Raw genomic sequence first — 26146 nt, 5'->3', positions numbered from 1 at the left:
AATGAATGGTGAGGCAATATCTTACAATTGTGAGTAAAGCTAAATCAACTGCTTTTAACTCTGTAATTTTAAATTACTGTCCACCTCCGTAAAGTAAGGAATATAGTCTCGACTCCAAACTGTGAGATCACAAGGTTCAAATCTCTGAGAAGTATAAAGATGATAGAATATATTATACAGTGTATTCCGAAGCCGGCATAGCTATTAAGTGAGTCTTAAAGAGTGCGAGAAAAACTATTGAACGCCTGCATAGACTTTACAACACTGCATTGTTTAAAACATGGCATATTTTATTTTTAGTATTGAACGACTTGACTATAAAAATGTAATCAAATGAAACCATAATAAAATTACCTGACACTTAAGTTGTTATTCATCAGTTCACCGCACAAAAATGACTATTGCCGCACAAACTTTCTGGCACAAATTCTTCATATTAGCGAGGTCTACTCTATTGTAAATTCAAAGTTAACGTTCCAAAATATTCAGAGTTAAACACTAACACAACTATATATATTTAGTAGTGTTAGTGTTTAACTCTGAATATTTTGGAACGTTTATAATGCAGTTATAATGTGTGTGTATATATATATATATATATATATATATATATATATATATATATATAAATCGCAAAAATTTATTGAAATTAAATAAGGCTATTGCCATTTATAAAGTTTACCGTATATATACATTACCAATCGCATACAGTGTATCAAATCAAGGTTTCATGAAAATTACCAAGTTCTCTCAAAATACACGAAGGAAAAAAATTAACCATGCGGTTGTAGTTACACACACGCATTGTGTGCCTTCAAACTTCTTAGCTTTTAAGGTTATGTTTTGTTTTAACTCAAGACATTTGATGAAAATAGTGTGTTATAATGGTATATGCAATCTAGAATAAGCACTCTTCCTATTTAATTTTAATACATTTATTTAAAAAATAATTAATATGGAGGAAGATAATCCAAGTAAAAGAATGAAGGAGAGTGGAAATATACAGTTTCATGAAATGGAATTAGATGACAGGATTTTAAAGGTAAGCTAAAAGTCATCATCTATGAGCTATTTTAACTGCTTTCATTGTCATTTATCTATATTTTGAATAGTGTAAATATAGCCATAACAAGTGATCTCTAACCTAAATGTTTTCTAGCCTGAGGATGACTCCAAAAGTTTTGAGATAGAGGATAATAGTTCTGCTAGACCTCATAACTTTATATGGCAAATGTGAAATTAATGGCTGAAATGGTAAAAGATGAGTTTCACATTATTAACCTATTGCTATCATCCTGAACAAATCAACATAAAGTTTCAAGGAGTGGAAATGAAAAATAACGAAGTTAATGAACATTAATAGTTGAATTATTTTTTTCGTTCAGAGTACAATTTCCTTGTTCTATATCTGTGCTGGGTGTCAAGTAGTCTTGTTACTGTGAGTCAACTAAAATAACAATAATGCTGAAATCATGGGAAATCAAGATTTTGTAAATTTAAACCTTCTGAGAGTAAAATTTTCATAGGCTATTGGGCTGACACAAGTGCCTCCGGCCGTCAGCACGGGTTACGGTAGCTCCGACTATGACGACAGACAAAAAACATCTCTTGAGGTAGTCCCTATCATTAAGAGAGGATGCCCTCAGCTAGTACTGCTTGCTTGGTAGGAAACACAACTTGACTTACCAAAAAAATGTAGAATTTTATTTCTACTTTTAATGTATTAGACTCATAATGGTTAGCTGAATTCACAATATTTGTTTGTCTTTTCAAGTTATATTTTCTACAAAGCAGTAATGGATGCAGGGAATCGTGATCAGACCATTTAGAATTGATTTTTTACTAATAGATACTCCCTCGAGGGATGTTTTTCATATGTCACCATCAGAGATTAGGCACTTGTGTCAAGCTGACATGAACTTTTATTCTATGAAGTTATAAATTAACAAAAATGTTTTTTACTTTGGAGAAATTCCTCTGATTTCAGCATTATTGCTATTTTATGTTTCCAAAGATGGTGTTACAACAGCTGATGTCAGTCGCAACCAACGACAGGAGGTTGACTTATGATTATAACACCACGTGATCCCCGTAGAACAATAAAATATTACACTGCGGAAAAAGTATTTCTACTTTTAATGTTCTATAATTTTGTTATCTGTAATTTCCACCCATTGAAACCTTGTATATTGTTTTGTTCAGTATGATGAAATCAATCGGTTCATAACACTAAACTCGTATTTTGGCACTCCGGCCATTATGTTCATAATTACCTGTAACCTTATAGCCTATTGTTTTTTTCAGGAAGATGATTGTAATAGGGGTGGTTGAAAGTAAATTTGTCAATAATGCAAACAGATTAACCAAACTTTCTACAAAGGAATGAATGATGTAAAAACACAAACATAAGTTTAACAAATAAGCAAAACTAACATAACCAAAACTTTTTAATTTCGTATTTATGTACAATCTACTTACAAACCACCTGATTACTTCCGATCACTTAAAAATATCTTTTCATGATTTAAAAATAACATGATGACACAACAGACTATTACTCTCACACTGAAAAATCACAATGACAAATTAAAAATGATAAATTAATTTCCTAATATCTTAAATCCTCACATAATCCACACTCAAACATGTAAATAACTTTCAAAATTAATTGACGTTATTAGTCAATATGCCACGGTAGTTGAGTAATGGATGGTTATCCACAAGCTACTGCACTGGATGGTTGTTGGTCCTGTACTAAACTGAACACTTGCATAAGCTTTCAGGTGCAGATAATGCTGAATATTAATGATAACAAGTAGTACAGTACACAAATATAACCACAAAATAACATTTTCATATCAATTAAAAAAACATTTTTATTTGAGATTTCCACCCACTAAAACCATGTATAGTTTTGTTCCGTATTATGTGCAGAATACATTATTAACATTAAAATTTTAATTGGCAACTCCTTCTCTATTTACTTCAATGATACCCTTTATGCCTGTTTAAAGTTACCCCTTTGGCATCAAGGCATCAATGGAATTTCAGTATGTTGAAAGCATAAAGACAAAAATGTTTAAGTAAATATAAAATTAAAAGCCCGAGTGATAACAAACAAGTTTCAACTCCTGTTACCGCCTCTTTGAGCTAAAGCGGTAAGGAAAGACAGTATTCTCTTATGTTTAGGCTAGCAACAACAATATTTAACACAGTTTTACCCACCTCAAGAGTCATGCTCCACACTAAACTAGGCCTATCAATAATTCCTTCTACCCCCATATATCAACATTTGCAGTTAGTGATTTGCCACCCCTGGACATCCATGGGGTTTCACAGATGTAAGTGAAACATCAGTTTTTGCTGTGCCCAGTGTAGCCTAGATTCAACTGAATGGTATGAACCAGCTAGAAGTGAATCCTTGAGGGGTACAGTACAGGGCTTGGTTTATTAATAATTCTTAAACAAGTTAAAAAAATAATAAATTTCAACATTTAGTCTACTATTTAAAACATACAGGTAAATACGTTATTATCAGAATCAATGAATATAAAATAAATTATTTTAATGATCCAACATTTCAGCACTGCAATCATGTGGTCGTTCCAAGTTAGTGTTGGTTTAAATCTAAACTAAGAAAATTTTTGGTGGTCTGTTGTCATTTCTTTGTTACTGATATTCAGCCATTCTCACAATTTTCAGGCACTAGCTAAACTTGGATGGCAGAATCCAACTCTGATTCAAGAAAAGGCAATCCCATTGTTATTGGATGGTAAAGATGTCCTGGTCCGTGCTCGCACTGGATCTGGGAAAACTGGTGCATTTGCGATACCCGTTATACAAAAGATCCTGACCAATAAGCATGTAAGTATAGTACTAAAGAATTGTCTATTGACATTTATATTGTACAAGTAAATGGAAATTTCGTCTATTATACGTTAAGCATTGGTTAATCACATATTAAAAGTTACTGTACATGATTGGTTGCAGATTAACACACTTAGGCTTAGTGATGTGTTGAAGCTGAATCTCAAATCAATTAAAACTTCAGCAAAGGTTCAGATTTAAGAATCGATCAACAACCGAATCTGTGTAGATCCGCTATTTCATTAATTATCATCAGACACAATTGATCGATTACCAAAATGTATTTTCGTGCTTTGTACTTTAAAACCGTAAATTGATAACTTCATTGACAAATTATCGTACTTTTATAAGTGATACTTTGTTTGCAGTTAGTAATTTATATATTCACATTAACGCAGCACCGTGAATCTGCTGCATCTATTATTAATTTTCACTACTACTGACCGGTATTATCCAAATTATCGATTGATAAAAGGCGTTTTTGTTATAGCCTACTTTGTGTTTGAAAACTCTTAGATAGGTAATGTAATCAAATCAAATCAGCTTTATTGCAGCGACAATATTACAATCAACAAGTTTTTGTTATTATAAGAGCTGGTTTTAAATCTTTCAAACATTCAAAATTTTAAATAAGTTATATAAATTTATGCCCCTATTTTTTGCACATTAAAGGCATATTTTCTGGAAGGAAGCCCATATTTTAATGTGCCAAATTAAATTAGAAGGTAAGGTATATTAATTATTTATTAATGTATAGCCATTTTACTGAACCTATGCAAAATCCTCTAAAATAGATTAACTAACTGTGTTATTCTGTCTATTATCGGATAGTCTCCAAATGTTTAAGAATGATAAAAATTAGATTGACAGTGATTTTTTTGAAATCATAAACTAAAAATGTTATTAGAATCCGAAATTTAAGAATCAATTTTTCAATATTCAGAATGAGATTCAAGATTCGAAAATTCTGGATGTACCCATTGCCTAGCGAGGCTAATTTTCATTTCTATAAAGTATTTTTCAACAATTTAAATAAATTACTAGCCTTACTTTATTGTGCTGTAACATTTTTACTATGTTAAAAACTTAATTGTATCCACAACAGTTTGATTGTATATGATTGTAGATTATGTTAGTTATCATTGATAAATTTAAGAGAGAAACTAAAATTCATATCAATTTTGTCTCCTTTAGGTTGCAAAAGAGCAAGCTGTAAAAGCGTTAATTTTGGCTCCAAGCAAAGAGTTGTGCAACCAGATCCATTCTCATGTATTGGAACTGACACAGAAGTGTTCAAGAGAAGTCAGGTGCATAGACATCTCTCCGCAGGTCAGTTTCAAAGGTAGTCTTAATTATTTTGGTACTATTTCACAATATGTTAACCATCTCCCTCGCCAACAGCCAAAATCATCTACAGTTTTCAACTTGCCATCTGACTGAGTGGCCAAAATTAGTACGTAATATGCAGTTGGCGTAGTTGTCAAATCCGTATTGTGCTGCTTTCTCTTGCAGAATTTTTCTGCAACTACTTTAACTCTTTATTAGCTGCTTCATTATGTTGTCGTTACTACTTGTGCATGCCATTTTATTGTTTTCTGCTACAAATACTGTTCGTATTTGTTCAGTTGTATGAAATCCATAGTAATTATTAAATCAAGTTTTTTTAAATGATGTTTTATTTCCATTTGCTTTTGGCTTCCAATAAGTTGTCTTAATCTTTCTGGCCAGGATTCTTCTTAAAAACCAGTGCTTACAAATTTGTAACTTAAAATACAGTTGAACCCTGATTATCTAAAGATTAATTCTCTCTGAAACACCATTGGGGAATCAACTCAGAACTACACTGTTCTAAAAATTATTCCTGTTCAATCAGTGTTGCAAATTAATTTTTAAAAATTTGAAGTTAATTTATTTATTGCCAATGGTTGACTTTTTATTCCGTATAATCAACAATTTGTTATGTACTTGATTAATGTTCTCATTTGAAACATTAATTTTCATAAAATTTACATGTCCAATCTGCTTTTTCTTGGTTGTGGGTGAACAAGAGGTGTTAAATCCCACACAGAGACAGTTATACTCATTTTACATTACAGTATTAGATTTATTATTGAATGGAAAGTCAGTTTTTATACCATTCAGTTAGTCATAGTGAATGGGCTGTTAACATGTTGACTGCGTCAGACACCTTACGGTGATAAGGGAGGGTAAAGAGTAGTCTATCTCAAAGAGTGAAGATGTTACACCAAAACTCAGCCTATCTAGATCTCTCAAACCTTCACAATAGCATTGAGTTAATGCTGCAGCTCTATAACCAAGTCTGGATTCAATCCTTTGAGGTTAAAAAATATTTACAAAAGGATGTGGGCCCGTTTAGAGTAATCAGTTAAAAGTGATTTGTTATAGGAAGATCCACCTTGTAAAAAAAAAAAAAAAAAAAAAAAAAAAAAAAAAAAAAAAAAAAAAAAAAAAAAAAAAAAAAAAAACTGTTTCATGCTCCCTCTACGCAGACTTACACTGGACCATGAATTTTAAAATAACTCCAGGAACATTGAATTTTAGATTGTATTGAACTGTCTTTCTCTCAGCTCTTCATTTTATTGAACTGATGAAGATTCTTGATATCTTATGTAACTTAAATGCCTGTGCAAATTACAACACTGTTCTATTGTCTAAAGTTGAAGTTTTAAACTGTCCAAATAATTAAAAAGTTAAGTAACTCAGTATAGTTATGATAATTAGTTGTATTCCACTAAATTGTGGTTATTCACCAGATGGATATAGAAGCCCAGCGTCCGTTGCTGATCGAGAGACCAGATATTGTGGTGGCTACACCAGCCCGAGCCCTACTGCACCTTACAGCTAAGTCCTTGTCGCTCAAGAACTCTCTGGAGATGCTCATCATCGATGAGGCAGATCTCATGTTTTCCTTCGGCTATGAGGACGATGTCAGAGAAGTCTTAAAGTGAGTATAAGTTAATTTTTTTTTCAGAAAGAACCTTTTGTTTTGTGTAAAATCTTTGTACCAAACAGTTTTTGAATAAGTTTTTATAATTTTGAAAATTAAATTTCATTGAGAATACGTAAAAATAGTCATAACTTTTAAAACCGTAGACGTATTTTATGAACGTATTGATTAAGCATTTCCTTAAATTGTGGTTAGGTCAACGTATACAACTATTACAAAATTGCCTCATAAAATCTGTAATCCATCATGAGTAGGTTTGTTACGTTTAACCCATTGAAGAAATATTTAAAGAGGCCTATTCAGAACATGTAGCACCAATTAAATTGGGCAAAAATGCAAGACTTTAGAGCTTTTTAAAACAAAACCCATAAAAGATAAATAACATTTTTTACCGCTGTCTTTACATTAATATCTTCATTTAATGTACTAAATACCATATGTGGAATAACATTCCAATATTTTAATATATTATTTTTAAACAAACATTTTTTACTTAATTTCTAACTAACTTTACCTAAGATATGACAATGTTTTTTATATAAATAAAAGTTTTCATCTAAAATAATAAGCTAAAAAATGAAATATAGGAAAATATTGTGTGTAATGATTTTTCTGACATTTATTCAAACTTCTTGTTTCTTAAGAAATTCAGATTTTTTTACTCACTGTGCACAAAATTACCTTCATCTTGACGTTCAAGTTCTTCATCCTCACAAAAATCGTGAGTAGGCAAACGGTTTTTGGCATGGGAAATAATTACATCTTCCACACTCCATCACCATCACTGAAATCAGAATTGCACTCATAATCTTGGTATTAACTGTGGATTTATGTGTTCTATAGGCAAGCTATATAATAGAAACTGCAGTTCAAGTTGCACTATATCTTTAACGCCATTCTTGAAGGGAATGGTTGCACAACAAATTATTAGATCACAGCCTAGCTGATAATGCATTTAATAATAGCAGCAACGTAACTTGCACCTGATATGTGCGCCTGATATGCGTGGATATGCCTACCGGGTTTTTGTTTTTTTGTTTATATCATTCTTGTTATAACTGAATATTTGTGGTTTTACTCTCTGATGATATGAATGTTGAGGTAAGCTCCAATTCACTCTCCTCTTAGTGCAGCATCTGGGATCTGACGCTGTTACAGACTTGACTCCTGAAATCTGGGTTCTTGTTCGTCTGAAGAGATCCAAAAAGAAGTCGACGATAAAGAAGCTCAAAATAAACCCATTACATCATTTTGACATCTGAGACAACTAGTCCACAAGATGTAGTTTGATATAGGTGACGTTGTAGTTTCATTGTCTCATCAGGTACACAACTGAGTGCACTACGATATGATGGACACGATCTCTAAGGAATTGTGCTGAACCATTGTTCTGTTGACCAGGTTCCTGCCACGAGTGTATCAGGCCACCCTAGCCAGTGCCACACTCAGCGAGGACGTCCTGTCTCTCAAGAAACTGATTCTGCACAATCCGGTGACGTTGAAGCTGCAGGAGTCGGAGCTGGCGCCTGTCACTCAGTTGGAACATTACATCATTAATGCCGAGGAGCAGGACAAAGCCGCCATCCTGTACGCATTCCTCATGCTGCGGCTCATACGCGGCAAGACCATCATCTTCGTCAACACCGTCGACAGGTGTTACAAGTGAGTGGCATTTCCACCAAATTGCAATGTCTTTCTTGGCCGAAGGACTTTATCACGTAAATACATACCTAATAATGGCAAACATAAAGTTTTAGCAAATAAACGTTCGTGCAGTGGTAAACATGGAAAAATAAAATTTACTAACTATCTGTTTTTTAGGTATTTTTATAGTAAAATAGTGTGTTAGCTCAGTAATATTTCACGGCTATTTGGCCAACATGCAATTGGGCTTAGCAAGCAGTAATAATAATTATTTTAATGGCCAATAATCTTTATAGAGTTGTGTTTCAAAGCCATTAAACTAAAGATTTTTCATGTTGCTAGAGAAAAATGTACCAAGTTTTAGACAATATGCTTTATTAACAATATCATCAAGACATGTTACAGAGTCAAACAGTTTTTACAAGTGAATTCTGATATTAAATGAGAGGTCTTTTTAAGAATCATCATTCCATGATAAGAACTCATCGAGTGTGTAGTATGCGTGATCTTGCAACCAACACCGTAGGTTTCTCTTTATAGATCCTGGGTAGTCTTTCAGATGATCTGGTAGCTTGTTGAAGAGTTTCATTCCAACATATGATGGTTTTTTTCTCTATGGACTGGTAGAGTGTAATTCCCTGATTGTCTAGTGTAATGGCAGTGTAGATCTCTTTGTTTTGGAGGATCCTTAGTTATGCAGTAAAGTATGGTTTCTAGGATATAAATGGATGTTATTGTCAGTATTTTCCAGTTTTTTATTATGTTTCTGCAGCTCTCTCTAAGTCTTATTCCAGCCATTAACCTTTTTCTGCATTACCAGAACTCTGTGGAGATTGCCACCTGAAGAAGCGCTCCAGACTCATTTTAGATATATTATAATAATAATGACTGTTGCAGGGGCTTCAGAAACATAAGCCTGCCTTGTCATAGTAAAAGAATGACATTAACATTGTCAATTAATTGTTGCATATAAATGTACTTATTTGAGTTACTGTATTACATTTTCTGTACAAATTAACTAGAAATCTAAATTTTCATTATGAAATGTCTTACCAATTGTCATTTATCATTCTATTTCAAATTTGAATTTTGTTTTTCGTCTGAGAGTGGCATATTTTACATTTGCTTGAAAAGTATGTAATGAACCTTTAAATGAATAGCCTATGCTGCGTCGTAGTGAGTTCCTTAATCTTTTAATGTTGGGATTTCCAAGAGCTCACCCCTAGGCTGCTGTAGAAGTTTTCCTGCTAACAAGCATATAGGGTGGCGCTAAAGTCACTGGACAGTTGGTTAAAACAAGACTAGATTTATTTGAAATTATTTTTTATTACAAACAATACTTACAATTATTTTTTATATTCAAATTGTTTTCTGTCTTCATTAGTACATCTTTTGAAGCCTTTCTGGAATACTGTTACATACTCTACGGCATAGTGTGGGATCATTGTCCAACTGATAAAATGCGTCATGTATGTAGTCTTTCAGTTCGTCAATAGTATGAGGCTTTCGAGAATAAACAGAGTCCTTGACTACTCCCCATAGGAAAAAATCCATTGGTGTGATATCTGGTGAACGTGGGCGCATGTCAATATCTGCCATTCGACTAATAACTTTCCTTCAAAAAAATATGGTCCAAGTACGCCAAATGATGATATTGCCCCCCAAAACACTCACACCAGGTTGATTCAGCTGTTGCTCTAGCAAAAGACTTTGATTGTCAGTATACCAATAAGTACAGTTATGTCTGTTAACTTGTCCGCTTAACTTAAAATTGGCCTCGTCAGACCAAATAATTATATTAAAAAGGTTAGGATCATGTTTGTGTTGGTTAAGCATCAATCCACAAAACTGAAGTTGTCGATCTGGATCATCTTCAAGTAACCCATGTAATAAACATGGAATGTAAGATTTATAATTCTGTTTGTGTAACATTCTTTGCACTGACCTCCGTGATAAATCCAGCTCAGATGCTAATCATCTGGTCAATTTTCGAGGACTTAAGGTTACAGCTAAACATACCCGCAATAAATTGTCATCAGTTGAGACTGTTGTTGGGGCGGGCCATAACAGATCCATGTTGTTCAAATCTATCTCATATGTCGTACACTGTTTGTCTAGACGGTGGTTTTGATCTAAAATGTATTCCCCATTCATTAACAACTGCAGCTGCAGTAGCACCACTTTTATAAAATGTTTTTAAACGCGAAAATCCTTTCTTCTTTCGTTAACATTATGACTAATGTTTAACAAAAATTCTATTAGAAAAATAATAATTCGGGGACTACAGCTTTAAACACGTGTCACAGATGAACTCACTAGATCGATTGTTGTGTGTTTCATTGCATTGTATTGCCAACTTAAAAAGGCATAATTACCAACATTTAATAATACAACATCACGGACGAAAACTATTGTACTACGTCTTGCTGTTATTTTTTTTCTTCTTTTAACCAACTGTCCAGTGACTTTTGTGCCACCCTGTATAATGACATGTTTTAATTCTAATTAACTCGAGTATAAAAATTACAGATATGTCTAAAAGTCAGAAAAATGTAACTCTTAACCAAAATTGTTCACATCATACAAAAAACAACTAACTTTCACAAATAGGCCTAGGACAAAACAATTATTGTTTTACCAGAACTAGTGAAATACAATTGTAAACACAAACCGGTCTATAATAAATTACAGAGCAAACCTGATGAGTTGCAACACAGTAGATTTAAGCCATCTTTTTGGTTTCTATAAACAGCTGAACAAGAAGAAAATAATTTTCTGTGAAGGGGAAAATAAACAATGCAATGTTCTCTTTGTAACATTATAAAATATCGCTGGAAGTAGTTCAAATTCATGCCGCTAGATCGCATATGGTTAGGCTCTGCACTAAACCGTGATGTTCAAGTGAAGCCACGTTGAAGGGTTAGCTAATAGGCTAAATTAATCACAACAGGGTCGTTAATTAATATTCCAGTAAACGGAGAATGTATTTAGTATTATATCACATAGCATATTTGTCTCACAGCTCTGCCTAATTTTGTGTTATAATGATTTTGTAATTGCAGGCTCAAGCTATTCCTGGAGCAATTTGCTATCAAGACATGTTTGCTGAACTCGGAATTGCCAGCCAACGTGCGCTGTCACGCGGTGACGCAGTTTAACCCAAGGTGTTTACGACATCATCATTGCATCCGACGAGAACGCCCTGGAGAAAACACAATCCAACACTGCACCGGCAGACCCAAAACAGAAAGGGTTAGTTTCATTACAATTCAGTTTCCTCCATTTAAGTGTTTTATTACAAACTAAAGATTTGAAAGGATAGAAGAATTAACAGATATTTACCATTGTATCTTGTGTTCTGCTGTGGTATGTCTGTGTTTTATACTTAGCTTTTGAAGTGTTGGTTTGATGTACACAACTTATTTGTTGCAGTTTTTTCAAAATTTGTATTCATAATTTTAATGCAACTTAACTTAAAACATTGAACCCTGAGCCTATAACATCGAATTTGCTCAGTATACTGGCCGTTTTTTGTGATTTTTTAAAATTGTTTTAAATTATGAAGACATTGTTGTAACCTAACATACGTATTATATATCAAATTAAAGAGGAGAAAACGCTGTTTTAGAAAATGTGCATTTTTATGATAAAATAATTATTTGAACAAAATTATAAAGTAAACAATATAATGGAAAAAAATAAAATTTTGAAAAATTGTAACTTTGTATAAACGTTTTATTTTTTCAACCCCCTAATTTTCTATAAATGTGTTTATGATATAAAATTACCATAACAGAAAGATATTATTCATGTTAGTACTAATGGAAGGCCTATCATAATCATACTCAGCATCATTCACGTCTTGATCATATAGGCCTAACCTCAAAATCTGGATCAGGATCGTTGTCGGTGAGAAACTCACCCTACGATCCAGTCATAAATTTGACCCAAGATTCTTTCAAACTGAATCGCAGATTATCTTTTATTTTCATTAAAACTACGATCATCCTCCTCCAATTCATGCTCAGAATCTGACATCATATCACGTATCATGCGCACTGTTATTTTGTCTAAATGATTACTCATTTTACACAATGATCAAGAAAAAATAAAAGTTGTATCACTAAGAATCCAAATAAAATAAATTAAACCATCACTAAACCAACATTTATCACTTTATTCAGTAACAGTAACTTAATTTTCCTATTAAATAATGTTTTTATTCTGTTGTGTTAGTATGTCTCAAAGTTGGCAGTATGTTGACTTGCTTTGAAAAAATCAGTGATAATATGGCTGTAAAGTGTTTGTGTGTCATCTTGAACATAACAAGAACCAAAATCAAAGTGTTTATTTTTCCAATGACTACAATGAAACAAATACTCACCTTAACAATTCTGCAATGACAACTTAATTTTGATAACGGTTTTGATTTATCCAATCATATTCAGCTAAGTAGGTAATCTAAATGTTACGTTATCACTGTGATAGTGGTTATGTTTTATCATTTCATTAACAAATTGTTCTGTAAATTTTTTAGGAAGAGGAAACGAGATAAAGAGTCCGGAGTAGCGAGAGGGTATCGACTTCCAGCAAGTGTCAAATGTTATCAATTTTCGATTTTCCACTTGATTTAAGCTCTTACATCCACAGAGCAGGCCGCACAGCCAGGGGTAACAACCAGGTAGGCGTTTTTACCTATTATATACGTGATGCTGTTTATCTACTAGGAAATTATAAACATATTATAAGTGTTGCTTAATTTATTTCATATGTTTACTTAGGGTATAAAAAATTCACATTTTAAATCAAATTGTCTACTTTTTAATTAAATACTTTTCAAAGAAGAGTAAGTAAACAATGCTTCGGGAAAGAACTGAAAAATAACTAAATATTTTTTAATAGTAATATAGCTATGAATATTAGCTATTTTAAATATTTTTTATTTATTTTTTACAGACTGCGTATTTAACTGCAAGATTAGACGTATGCAAGTTGGCACGCAATGACTGCCGAGTTCTGTCAGCTAACTGTCTGAATGTTGCCAAGCCGACGATTAATGCTGTGAATAAAGAACTCAGTAATTTGCAGTAATTGACATCTGTTAAAAGTATCATAAATCCGCTAGTAAAATCGCTAAAGTTATAATTTTATTTTTGTTTTGTTTGTTTTTAATTGTTTTACTGTACATTTATATTTATTGTTTGGAAATCGCTTATACTCGCTTTTTAATTTTATTAGTTAAAAATAAAAATGTTTTCGAATTTTCTTAAGACTTTATATAAAAATTCGGAGTATTTTTTGTATTACGTGATACCAATATATTTTTCTAAACTATGAGAATACAGCAACAATTTTAAGACAAAATGTTTTTAAATGAAGAAATATAAATAAAGAACTATTTGTGTATTTGTGACAAAAATTATTATTTGCAAAACAGGTAATTTCTTACTTTTTCAAATGAATAAAAATTCATATAGTGATATGAAAGTACATTTTATTACAATATAAACTAGGAACAAATTGATAATTACTGTATAATATACTGATCCCTTTCTCAATAACACAATAAGTATTTACACATTTTGTTTTGTGTTACAGGGAACAGCACTCTCCTTTGTCAGCGTGAGGGAGAGACCTATGATGGAATTAGTTGAAGAGCATTTGAAAAATGATCTTTCACATACTGGTTCCATTTTCAAGTGAGATGACATTACAGTTCTTAGTAATCTATAGAACTCTGTTGTACTGACCTTAGTGATAGTCGAATCCAGAAGTCGAAATCATAAAAGCCTCTTTTACCCTAAGTTCGTTTTGATAAAATCATCATAACATTAATTTCTGTCATTCTTATATCTTTGGAGATTATCCGAAAACACAAAAAGTAATCCAAGAGTAATAATCCTTTTTAAAGAATTTTGCAGGGGTTCAGGGAAATGGGTTATTTTTTAAGAACTTTTATTTTCATGTGGTAGATTATAAAATGAGTTTTTAGAATATTTACAGGGTGTTCAGTAAAAGTGTTCCAATACTTTAGGAAAAGGTTACGGTGGATGGTAGTCGGTTTTGAGTTGTTTTGATGGAATATTTTAAACGTCCACTATTTTGAAACAGTTAAAAGGATTTTGTACAAAAATAATAATTACTTAAAGAAATTAAAATAAATTAACAGGTTCAAAAGATATAATTTTGTTTATAAAAAACACATACAGACCGATAGACAGAAAACTAAAGGTTATAGGACATACCTTCATATGTACTTTTTTGCTCACTTTTATGTGTAGAACAAAATCCAAAAGTATTGGAATACTTTCACTGAACACCCTGTATATGTATTTCATCCGCAAAAAATATGGCCATCTATTTGTTTTACTTATAAAACACATTTTAAACTTTAAATGATAATAATCTTTGTAGCACACCTAGCATGAAAGAATATATTTAAATATAATGATACACAATATATTTAAAGGAAATATTTCTAAAAATTTTAAAGTAAACCAACATTAGTAATCATCTGTTTGTTTACTGCTAAATAGAATATATCTGTACGTTTATATAGTAGACGTGTAGCAATACACCAACATAAACAAACAAAATACAACTGTAAGTAAAATATTATTTGATAAACTACAATAATTTTGGTTACTATTTCGGCTTTTTCATAGACATTGTACAGAAAATAGCTTCCAGCTTAGTTGGAGAAAGTAGGTAGATTTTGTGACGGCTGAAATATTACTTATTTGCTCTCTTGGGATGTACATGTACGCAATATCCTGAAAACAGTTTTAGATACAAAAAAATGTATAACAAAAAAAGTTTAGGAAATGTTATAAGAATTCCAGAACATTTTAAGTTTTTTTTTTCTATAGATTTACAAATAATGGAGTTGTGAATTAAAAGAACAAAATTAAACAGACACCATAATAGAAAAAAATGGCATTCCAAGCTAACCAACAAACATAGTCAAGATATTTAAAAGGTCAATTTTTTTAACAAGTTTGTTACTTAATCAGTATCTCAAAAAACTGGTAGAGTTACCAAAAGAGTTTTTATCACAAAATTTTTATTAAATCTTGTAAACATTCCAGAACACTTTTTGTTTCATTTCTAGGTTTGTAAATAACAGAGTTTTTAATTTAAAATAATTAAAACAGCCTCCATATTGGAAAGAAATGGCGTACCAAACTGACTAATGAACGTAGTCAAGATATTTAAAGGGTAATGTTTTAAAAACAGTTTTCAAGATTAGTATTTTGTATACTGCTGGCTGTGATTAGATGCAGTAGACTAGAAGCGATACATAAACAAAAATATGGAAAATATTAACTATAAGCAAAGCAGTTACTCAATAAACTATGATAATTTTTAAATAGGTTACCTATCTACAGTCTTCAAACACAAAGTTCTTCCATGTGGTTTTGTTTTGCAGAACATACCAGTTTAACCTGGAAGAAGTGGAAGGCTTCAGATATCGTGCTAAAGACGCGTGGAGATCTGTCACAAGAATTGCGGTTCGAGAAGCCAGGCTTAAAGAAATCAAAGAAGAAATGTTAAACAATGACAGGCTAAAGGTATGTTTATGAAAACTTGTTTATTCAATAGCATTAGTGCAACTATCCGTATAGTATAGTGTTTCGTCTGTAAGGTAGTCTTTCAGTCTTTTTTTTCTGAATTTATTAAGTTATTTTCACATTTTATTGCATCTGGGATATATTTTAAAACTTTCATACCCATGTATCTTTGTTTTTTTTTTTTTTTTCAAAAATTTAAAATATAATCTGTGGTTATATATTTTTTATTTCTTGTGTTGTTAGGATGAGGAAATAGGAATTAGGATTTATAAATTAATTTCTTGTGAGGATAATGGTAACAAAAATATACTGTTTCATAGATTGTAAGTATTTTAACCCTTCGCATGCCATGAACAAATCCATTAACTTTCCTATAACGCCAAGATAATTAAAAAAATGTTTGTTTAAATTCAAAGCTAATTTTTATTACAACTAAATTGTAAAAGGCAAAAGCAAAAAAAAAAAAGTGTAAAACCGGGCATTTTACTTAAAATTAGCTTATTTATTGATAAAAATAAAAAAGAACTATTTACAAAACCTTTTAAATTAAATAAATAAATGTTATTATAAGACAAGATAAATATTCAAACTAATCACAAAACTACCACTTGATGAAGAATAATAACGAGATACATAGTAGACGCACACTCGTTACAACCTAGAAAGTAATACACGCCACGGATATGTTTGGTTATGGCTCTGAAGTCCCGCCCCCCGGCCGCAGAGTGAAGGTCGTTTATAAATACTTCTTTGGAAACCGCGATAAGCACAGAGCATGCACCCGGCATTTTGAAGGCCTTTTGTGATCTTAAAAAACTCTCTAAGAGACATAACCTATAATATCAAATATAACTATGTTTGGCGTTTTGGTCAGTCTACCATTCTAATATATCTGTCTACGGCATGGGAAGGGTTAAGCCTGGCAAAATGTTCTCTAGCTGAGTCACTCTTTTAATTCTTACTGCTTTCTTTTGTTGTACTAAAATACTGTCTAACTTACTTTTCTTAGTGGAAATAATATACCCGTATTCCTCCTCACATCACTGAACTCTACAACCCACGTTGTTCTATCCCTGGAATGAGAAGTTGAACTTCTAAAGCAATATAGGCTGCGACATATCTTGCCATAGTACGTGAAGCTTCACTTACAAGTTTTCAAAAGATATAAGAGCCTTTCAGGGGACACAAAATTTCCATATTATTTTATTCCATTTCAATACATAAATTTTAATTAGGATTTAATAAGCAAATGACAAGAGCTCAAGCTCATTGCAGTCATAAGCAATCTTCCTCAACTAGATTTTATTGCCTAGTAGTGATAAAACTTAATTGTATCATAAGTATTCGAATTTTGGACAATCCATTTTGGTTGTAGGGCTTCTTCGAAGAGAATTCTACGGACTTTAAAGCGCTCCGGCATGACAGAGCTCTACATACGGTGAAGTTCCAGCCACACCTGGCCCACGTACCTGACTATCTCGTGCCTTCTTCACTCAAGAAACTGGATATCCCTGGCGTTATGTAAAACCACGTCCAAGAACCGGAGTGGTTCATATATGAGGAGAAAGTACAAGGTAAACCTAACCCTTTCAATACATTTTCCTTTGTACATTACTTATTCTCTTTCAAATACCAGAATTGTCAAGCAAGGTATCGAGATTTTGTATCCATTCCATAAAACTGTAGATAGCGTGTTGTACTTATTGGCAACGTTATGTCAAAAGTTCTCATATTATTGTGGTACACATATTTTGAAATAAAATCATAGAAACATTGATTTTTAATTTGTTTTTTTATATTTAAATCCTGGTGTTTTTTTACCATTTCTGGACTGCCAAAAACGATTTTGTTACTTTTTTTCTGACACGCGTTGATTTAAAATTTTAGTGTGTGATAGTAAATCTGCACCAAATAATTTTGTATGGTTCTATGGTTTAAAAAGACATGCTGATATATAAGACTGCAGTGTTATCAACGCACACAACAAATGTCTCTTAAAATTAATTATTCAGTTTTTGTTTCGAGAGTTTTTTATTTTTTTGTAAATTGCCTCAGGTATATAAATACCGTTTTAAACATTTTTACTTATAAAATATATTGGTATGGTTTGGTTTTGATTTTTTTTTGGGTTATGTGTAAAAAGTTAGTGGATATATATTCGCAAACCGTCCACAAAGGGTTAAAAACTTGTGATGAAAGTATGCGTATTTAAATATATTTTATTAAATACTGTTAGAATGAATTTGAATAACAATATATGTTTTTAAATGACTATATTTGTATATTATTTCACTTATTAGTTATTAAATCAGTAAATATTTTTCAGGTGAGACAGAAGAATCCTCTGCAAACCATGGAATTTGAGGGATTTAGAGGGAAATCAGATAAAAAATAAGTACAATTAAAATGTTTAATGTACAGTTTTTAAGAGGAGGTTTGACATTGTGTATTGTTTTCTTTGTTATAATTTGTACAATAAATATTTTATTAGTAAATTTTCTTCAGTACTCTTACTCCTAATACCAGTCACAAATATGAGATTAACAAATCAAACTAAAACCAAAAAGAATACAAAGAGCTATAATATTTATTAACCCTTTGAGGCCTCGATAAAAATTGCTTTGACTGTCCTTAGGTCGTATTTAATTTCTGTTAGTTTACAGTTCTTTGACAATACACAAATGCAATTTTTTAAATCCCTTTTTCTGCAACTTTTTTATTTTTTTCTGTTTATATATCAATGTAAATAACCTAAAAAGAATATTTACATTATTTTATAGTATTTTTTTAAAAAACTTTAAGTAACATTTAAAAAATACAAAAAAGAAGTATAAAAATATAAAAACATAATTTTTATTTTTTTATACATATGTAATAAACCAAAATTACATGAATACAGGTGAAAAGGCACTAGGATCTCATCAGATACATGTTATTAATTATATTATATTATATATATAATACATTATATATATTATAATTTTGCCTTGGTCCAGCCCTAGGCCTACTTTGGGTAACATGTCTAGCTCTTCCTCTTAGTCTACTGTCAAGTCAAGTCAAGTCAAATCATCTTTATTTACATAAACTTTAAGTTTAGTAATTGTGTCAACAAATAAAGGTTAGGTCAGTAAAGTTGTCTTGTTGGTCTTAGGTCCTCCTTCCGTAGAATTCGTTTAGCGAGTAAAATGGTCGATCCAGTAGCCAGTTCTTAAGGGTTAGTCTGAAGTGTTTCTGGTCTATTTTTTTCAAGTCTTCAGGAAGTGCGTTCCACATCTTGGCGCCAGCATAGCTTGGACTCTTTTCAGTTGCTGTGAGCCTATGGCGAGGCAGGCAGTAATCAGATGCATGTCTTGTGTTATATTGATGCATTTGTGCATAGGTCCTTGCTGCCTCTGGTGCTTTGATGTGAACATGCATCACAGCTTCTAGGATGTATAAATTTACAACAGTTAGTATTCTAAGTTGTTTGAAGGAATCCCTGCATGTTTCCCTGTATTGAAGACTTCCCAGAATTCTTATGGCTCGTTTTTGCAGCACCAGTAACCTTTGTATGTTTCCTGCTGTGGTGTGCCTCCCCATACGATGATTCCATATCGGAGGTGTGTCTCAAGCAGCGCATAGTAGGCAACTTTTGCTGTAACTACGTCACCTATGCTTTTCACTCGCCGTATTACATACAGTGCTGTGCTGATTTTTTTGCACACAGAATCAATGTGTGGAGTCCATGAGAGGTCTATAGTTATACCTAAGTATTTAGTGGAAGTGACTTCTTCTAATTCAGTCAGCCTCCCTGTATCCTCTTTGTATTTTCCTAGTACTAACTGTTTTGTTTTTCTTTCATTGACAACCAATTCATTTCTATGGCAATATTGAATGCTATAAATGCGTTTACTTCGAGATCTTTTGGTAATTTTTCCCCTAGTAATAGAAACTGTGTCATCAGCATACATAAGTCCTTTACTATAGTCTTGTATATAGTTAGGAAAGTCATTTGAGAAGAGGATGAATAAAACTGGACCCAATACTGATCCCTGTGGGGACTCCGCGTGAGACAAATTTAGGTACTGATCTAATCTTTTTTATACTCCCTCTGCTTGTGTGATTTATTTCAACCACTTGGCTTCGTCCTGTCAGGTAGCTGGTGAACCATGTTTTTGAAGTACCTTGTATGCCAAGTGTTGACAGTTTCTCAAGGAGTTGTTTATGAGAGAGGCAATCGAAAGCCTTACTGTAGTCTAGTAAAATAGCTGTACATGTATTGCCTGCTTCAAGTTGGTCTATTATGAACTCCGTAAGACTAATCAAGGCTGTTGTTGTTGATTTTCCAGCTAAGAAGCCATGTTGGTCAGGTGTTAGTAAAGAATTGGTCATCAGATGTTCAATAAGTCTAGTTAACATTACTTTTTCAATCACTTTAGGAAAAGGTTGAGATAAGAGAAAATTGGTCTGTAGTTTAGTGCTTGTGTTGTGCAGCTTTGCTTAAATTTAGGGTAAACTTTAGCCAACTTTAATGCAGACGGGAAGATTCCAGATTGAAATGGTTTATTAGTAATATTAACTAAGGGTTGTATTAGTTCGTCTTCACATAACTTAACTATCTTTGATGAGATTTCATCATACCCAGCTGATGTTTTTGTTTTTAATTACCTAATAATCTTGGACATTTCTAAACTGTTGGTTGGCGTGAGTAGTAATGGTGTTAAGTTTACATTTTCAGGTGACAGAAGTGTGTGAGTTTTGTGTAGTCCATTCGTGTCTATAATCTTTTTAGCCGCATCAATAAAGAAATTATTTAGGTAGTCTGCCATTATTATTGGGTTAGTTGTAACTTCATCTCCTGTATCAAGTTTAATAGGCAGATTCTTTTCATTTTTTGATTTTCTTTCTGTGTTTATGATATTCCAGAGTGCCTTTGTTTTATTGTCAGCCTCAGCAATTTTAGATGCAGTATCTTTTTGTCTTAGGTATCGGAGTCTTTAGGTCATAGTCTTTTGTTAGTAATGCAGCATCCTCTCTACCTGTTGTGTTATACAAAGTTTGAGCTGATGTAAATCTTTGTCTTAGGAGTAGAGCAGTTGGGTCATTCAAAAGGTAATGATTTTTCTGCTTACTATATCTTGATTTTATTACTGGACAGGATTGATTTAAAGCTTGGTTTAGGACATTATTAAATTTGTTGTACGTTTCGTTTGTGTCATCAGTATTGTAGATATCTTCCCACTCTTGCTGCCTCAGTAATTCTTTGAGCCTTAGTAGGTTTCTGTTGCTCATATTTCTTCTTTCTAGTCATTTTGGGTGAGGATTTGTTTTTGTTTCTGGATATTGTACACAGTTGTCCTGTATGGTCAGAGATACCGGTATTTAAAAACTTCAACATAGATCTCTTCTTGGCCGAGGTTGGTACACACACTGTCTATTGAGGTCATCGAAGTAGGTGTTATTCTGGTTGGAGGTAAGTCAATTCTGTACATGTTGAATGCTGCTAATGTGTCAGTCAGCTGACTAGAGTCCTTTTTCTTGCTGAGGCAGTCTATGTTTATATCACCGATGAGGAGTGTTGGGTGTTTTTTCTGCTTCAATCCCTTGAAGAGCTTCCGATATGATCTCCAGGCCTTCTTCCACGTTATTTCCTGTTCTATAAACTCCTGTGATATAGAACGATGACTTGCTTAGGTTAATCTTATGTTGCCACTTCGCAGAGCATCTCGGCACAAATGTTTTGTGTGTCAAACAATCTCAGTTTTGTTTTCTAGTTCTTCTTTAACATAAAGAGCTACACCTCCTTTGGTGTGTAATTCCCTACAGTATGCTGCCACCAATGAGTATCCTAAGAGTCTTGTGTTGTCTAATGTCTCCTTTTTTTGTCCATGCTCTGTTAGAATTACAATGTCTGGTTCAATTGAGTTAAGAAGTGTATTTAGCTTGTCAATTTTATTAGATACTCTGTCTGTATTTTGGTGAAATATTGTAAAAGAGGGTTTATTTTGCTTGTCAGATCTTGTCCTTTTCCTGTCTATTATTTTGTAACAGCAATTTAGGTTTTGGACTTTAGTCTCTCTGTCAACCCTAAAAAAATTTCTATTTACTTGTGGAGTTGGTTGAATGTTTGGGAAACAGAGTTGTGTTTCTGAGGCTTGTCTGTTTGAGTTATTTGCGTGATGGGTATTAATAATTTTGTAAAAGTCTATGTAGTTGTCATAAAAGATTTCTATATCTTCATTTTTGTCACGGATTTTTGCAGTAAAGGGTAGTTTTGCTATTCGAGTTGTTGCTGAAAGGTGGGGATTTTCTATTTTTCTGTAATTGTTAGCTGCATGCTTTGCAACTTGGAGAGATACACTGAAAATATTTTTCCCCTTTCTGCCAAATGTCAGTGGACTTTTATACTTCCGTTTGTCTGGGATGGATTTTTGTCTGCTGTTTGTCTGACAGTCGAATTCATTGTAATACAGTTTTTGACTACAGGTTTGGCTGATTCCTGGGGTAATTTGGTTAGTTTTATTCTCCATATTTGTGGTCAAAAAGTTGATCGGTGCTTGGTATAAGGTATTGTTAAGCTCTGGGTCAGTAGTGTAGAGAGAGTCGGTAGGGTTGTTGAGAGATGTAGGAACTTTTAGCTGATGAATTTGCATTTCCATTCTCTTGATGGATTCATCTGTTTGTTCTTGTCTCCTCTTTAGGTGAGTTAGTTCGTTGAGGACAAAACTTGAACTATTCTCATGTGTCTCGGCAGTTTGAGTTTCCATATTTTTTAGTACTTAAGTTCAAAATCTTGGCTCCTTTTGCTTTTATATTGTTTGAGCTGTTTAATTTCATTAAGGAGTTTACAAATTATGTTTTCCTTCTCTCTGTCTTGTTCTTTAAATAGTTCTCTAAGGTCAGCCTGGATTTGTTTTTCTTTTAATAAACTGGGTTTCAACATAGTTTAGTTTTTCCAAAACTGTGCTATATTTGTGTACAATTATTTCCTTTTCGTCCTCTAATTCTTTAAGTTGACCTTGGTAGTTTATTTGTGAAGTGTTTTTTTAGCTCTTCCCATATCCAGAGCTAGTTTGGAATTTATAAGGGTTGCATTTAGTAAGTCCTGTTTTAATTTGTGGTTTTCAGTTAAAAGTGCATTGCCAACTTCTGCCGCAAGTGAAAGTGAGGTCTCTAAGTCAGTTTCTTCAATGTTGTCAATGTTTAATATTTTTTCTTTTAGTTCACCGAGTTTGATTTTCAGGTTCTATTCTCTGGCTGCATATACCATTAGAGGGACCAGCTATAAGAGTGTCTCTCTCACTGATTGTATTTGCTTCGTCAGCTTCTCTTAAAGCAGCGTTAAATTTTTTATTCTTAAAATTATCAAACTTTTTGTACCCCATACAGTGTTTTATTTTGTTTGTAAGAGAATAGGTCTTTTCCTGTAGCTTTGGCCATGGTTTTATCCCCAAAGAATTCTACATAATATTTGACATTTGTTTTTGTTTCGTTAAGTATTGTTTCCTTAACAATTGCTGGCCAATGTGGGTAACCCTTTATTTTGGCAAATACCAGGTCCCCCGGTGAGAAGGCATTTTCTGAAATCATTTTGAGATTATATAATTTTTAGTATGTCTAGTCTTAACAGTTTTAATGATTTTGTGTCTGATTGTCTGTCAATTTTCTTGAGACCTTGTATTTAATGGTTCAGTAGAGATACAGTTTTAATGACTTTGCCTAATTGTCTTTCAATTTGTTAGGTCTTGTGTTTTTAATAAAGTAGTTAATGGGGTAAAAATTTGGTTTGTTAGAATAAGAAACTACTGTTTTTTATACTAGATTTGGCAGACTTCTAGTGGTCAGAGTAAAAATATGTCAGATCAATAAAGGGAGCTTGTTTTTTATACTAAGATTTGGCAGACTTCTAGTGGTCCAGAATTAGTCAGAGGTTGAAAATACTAGTTTGTAGCCTTAGGCCTACCTCTATTATTTGCATCTCCTTGTCCTAACTTCTATCACATTATCCACGAATTGATCAAATTCTTCCCCATCATTAACTAAAGTTTCCAATCAAACACATCACTTTCGTCGTATAGGTTACCGGCGTCTAGGTTACCTTCATTTACCACAATGTTTTCAGAAGAATTTTCACTATGATTCAACTCACAATCACTATCACGGTCTTCTTCAATAATCTTTTGTTCATTTTGGATACTAATTTCACTGAAAATACTATTACAATCATCTAATTCATCTAATATTTCGTCATCGTCAATAAAAACTTGTACTTGGACCAGCCATATTTGTAAACACGACGCAAGTGCAGACGTCAGTTGTCTTCTATTTTCACTTCCAATGCCTCCTTATATCGTGAATAAAGATCGACGTAGCATTCACGTAACCAAAATAGAAGTCCAAAGTACTGAATAACTCAAATACCGAACAGCAATAGGTTAGAAATGGCCAAACAAGCAGTGACATTTATCCAGTCGACCTATTTGTCGACATGCGAGCTTTCAGCGAAAAACTGCCACGGTCGACCTATAGTCGACGACGAATGCCGATCGCAAAGGGTTAATAAATATTGTGTTGTTGGGGGGGGGGGGGGGTGGGGGGGGGGGGGGGTGGGGGGGGGGGGGGGTGGGGGGGGGGGGGGGTGGGGGGGGGGGGGGGTGGGGGGGGGGGGGGGTGGACAATAGTAAATTTAGGCTACAGTGTAAAATAACTCTCCTTGTATAAAAGTTGGTATTAATTTACATTAACGTGACCATGGAAAGGTATGTTTCATTTTTTTTTCCTGAAAACTACAATTTTTCCTTAAAACAATATTGAAGAAAAAATTCGTCGGCAACGAAAAAACAAAGGAGCTACGATTTTTTTAAATCCTCTGAAAACTCCATATTTGATAGTTTCCTATAACTCCGCGTCTGCTCAAACTCAGTATAGCCAGATTTTAAAAACCGATTATCATACCAACAACGAGAAATTATCGTACTTTCATATAAAATAATCGTACTAAACACATTTAATGAAAAAGTATGCTATGTTCGTATAATAAATTATGTTATAATTAACTTTTGGTTTGTTACTTGTATAAATTTGTCAAAAATCTTTCATGGTACGATAATAACTACCCATCGTGTATCTTACCGGCGCATAAAATCAATGAAATTATCGTACATGTGGCAACACTATCCATGTTTGACAGTTTTGGTAACACTCCGCGCCTTCTCAAATAAAGAAGGAACGCCATTTTGAACTACCGTTGTTCCTCCACGTCTATTCTTAACCTCCTAGTTCAGTAGTGGTAATGGCACACCTTTGTGTTGGATGTTCGGTAGGTATCTCACGTGGAAGCAAATTCGTAAAGACGAGTCTGACTAATACGTTAATCCTGTCAAAGATGCCCTGCCCGCTGCGCAGTGCGGAGCACTGCTTGCTCTTTTTAGAAAAAAATTAACTCGAGCTCTTGCAAAAGTCGAATCCCAGATCACGTGATGCCCCTGCTCCTTAACGCAATAATGTCCGAAAGGCATAAATATAATACAATAATATACTTTCCCCCCCAGTTCATATGCACCTGTGATAATAATACTTGGCTATAAATGCCCAACCCATGAATAAAAGTCCATAATCCATGGTCACGCTAATGTAAATAAATACCTAAAAGTTGTCCAATTTCAGCCGGACAAATTAACAAACTTTTTCTAACATGTTTCAATATCTACTTTCTAGAAAACTCACCAATAATTCTTCATCCTAGTAGTTTACTATTGGAGTGTGGGTAAAAAAAAAAAAACCTACCAACTAGGCCTAATATGACAAGGGATGTGAGGTTCAAGTACTTGTACTAGTTTCACTAAAACGAAAATATACAAATATGTTTACTAGCATTAAAGAAATAATTACAAAGTCTGAGTCAAATATGCACAAAAAGCTTCCTGGTGATGCCATGACCCATTATCAAAATCATACAACTTCTATAAAGAAGAGCTATTTGGGCATATTCAAGACAGATATATTTGTACATTTTTGTTTTTTAGAAGTACTTGTTATTTATTAAGCAGTGTTTTCTGACCCACATCAATTTAAAATGGGATATGAAAAATCTTTGGTGGGATTCGTAGTAAGATAT

General features: G+C 33.0%; 1 protein-coding gene across 1 annotated transcript in view; it reads left to right on the top strand.

The window, feature by feature from the left end:
• Positions 1-778: 778 nt before the first annotated feature.
• LOC124353118 (probable ATP-dependent RNA helicase DDX56) overlaps positions 779-26146 on the top strand; it is a 66795-nt gene continuing 41427 nt past the window's right edge. Inside the window, 12 exon segments of the mRNA XM_046802959.1 lie at positions 779-1042; positions 3703-3864; positions 5062-5196; positions 6642-6832; positions 8237-8497; positions 11542-11638; positions 11640-11731; positions 13017-13053; positions 13055-13090; positions 13092-13160; positions 14078-14178; positions 15909-16050. Of these exon segments, the coding sequence (XP_046658915.1) occupies positions 956-1042; positions 3703-3864; positions 5062-5196; positions 6642-6832; positions 8237-8497; positions 11542-11638; positions 11640-11731; positions 13017-13053; positions 13055-13090; positions 13092-13160; positions 14078-14178; positions 15909-16050 (1410 nt within the window). The 5' untranslated portion in view covers positions 779-955.

The sequence above is a fragment of the Homalodisca vitripennis genome, chromosome 1 (genome assembly GCF_021130785.1).
Source record: "Homalodisca vitripennis isolate AUS2020 chromosome 1, UT_GWSS_2.1, whole genome shotgun sequence".
NCBI lineage: Eukaryota > Metazoa > Arthropoda > Insecta > Hemiptera > Cicadellidae > Homalodisca > Homalodisca vitripennis.
The sequence above is the reverse complement of the archived record's forward strand: the minus strand, read 5'-3'. Positions and strand labels throughout refer to the sequence as shown.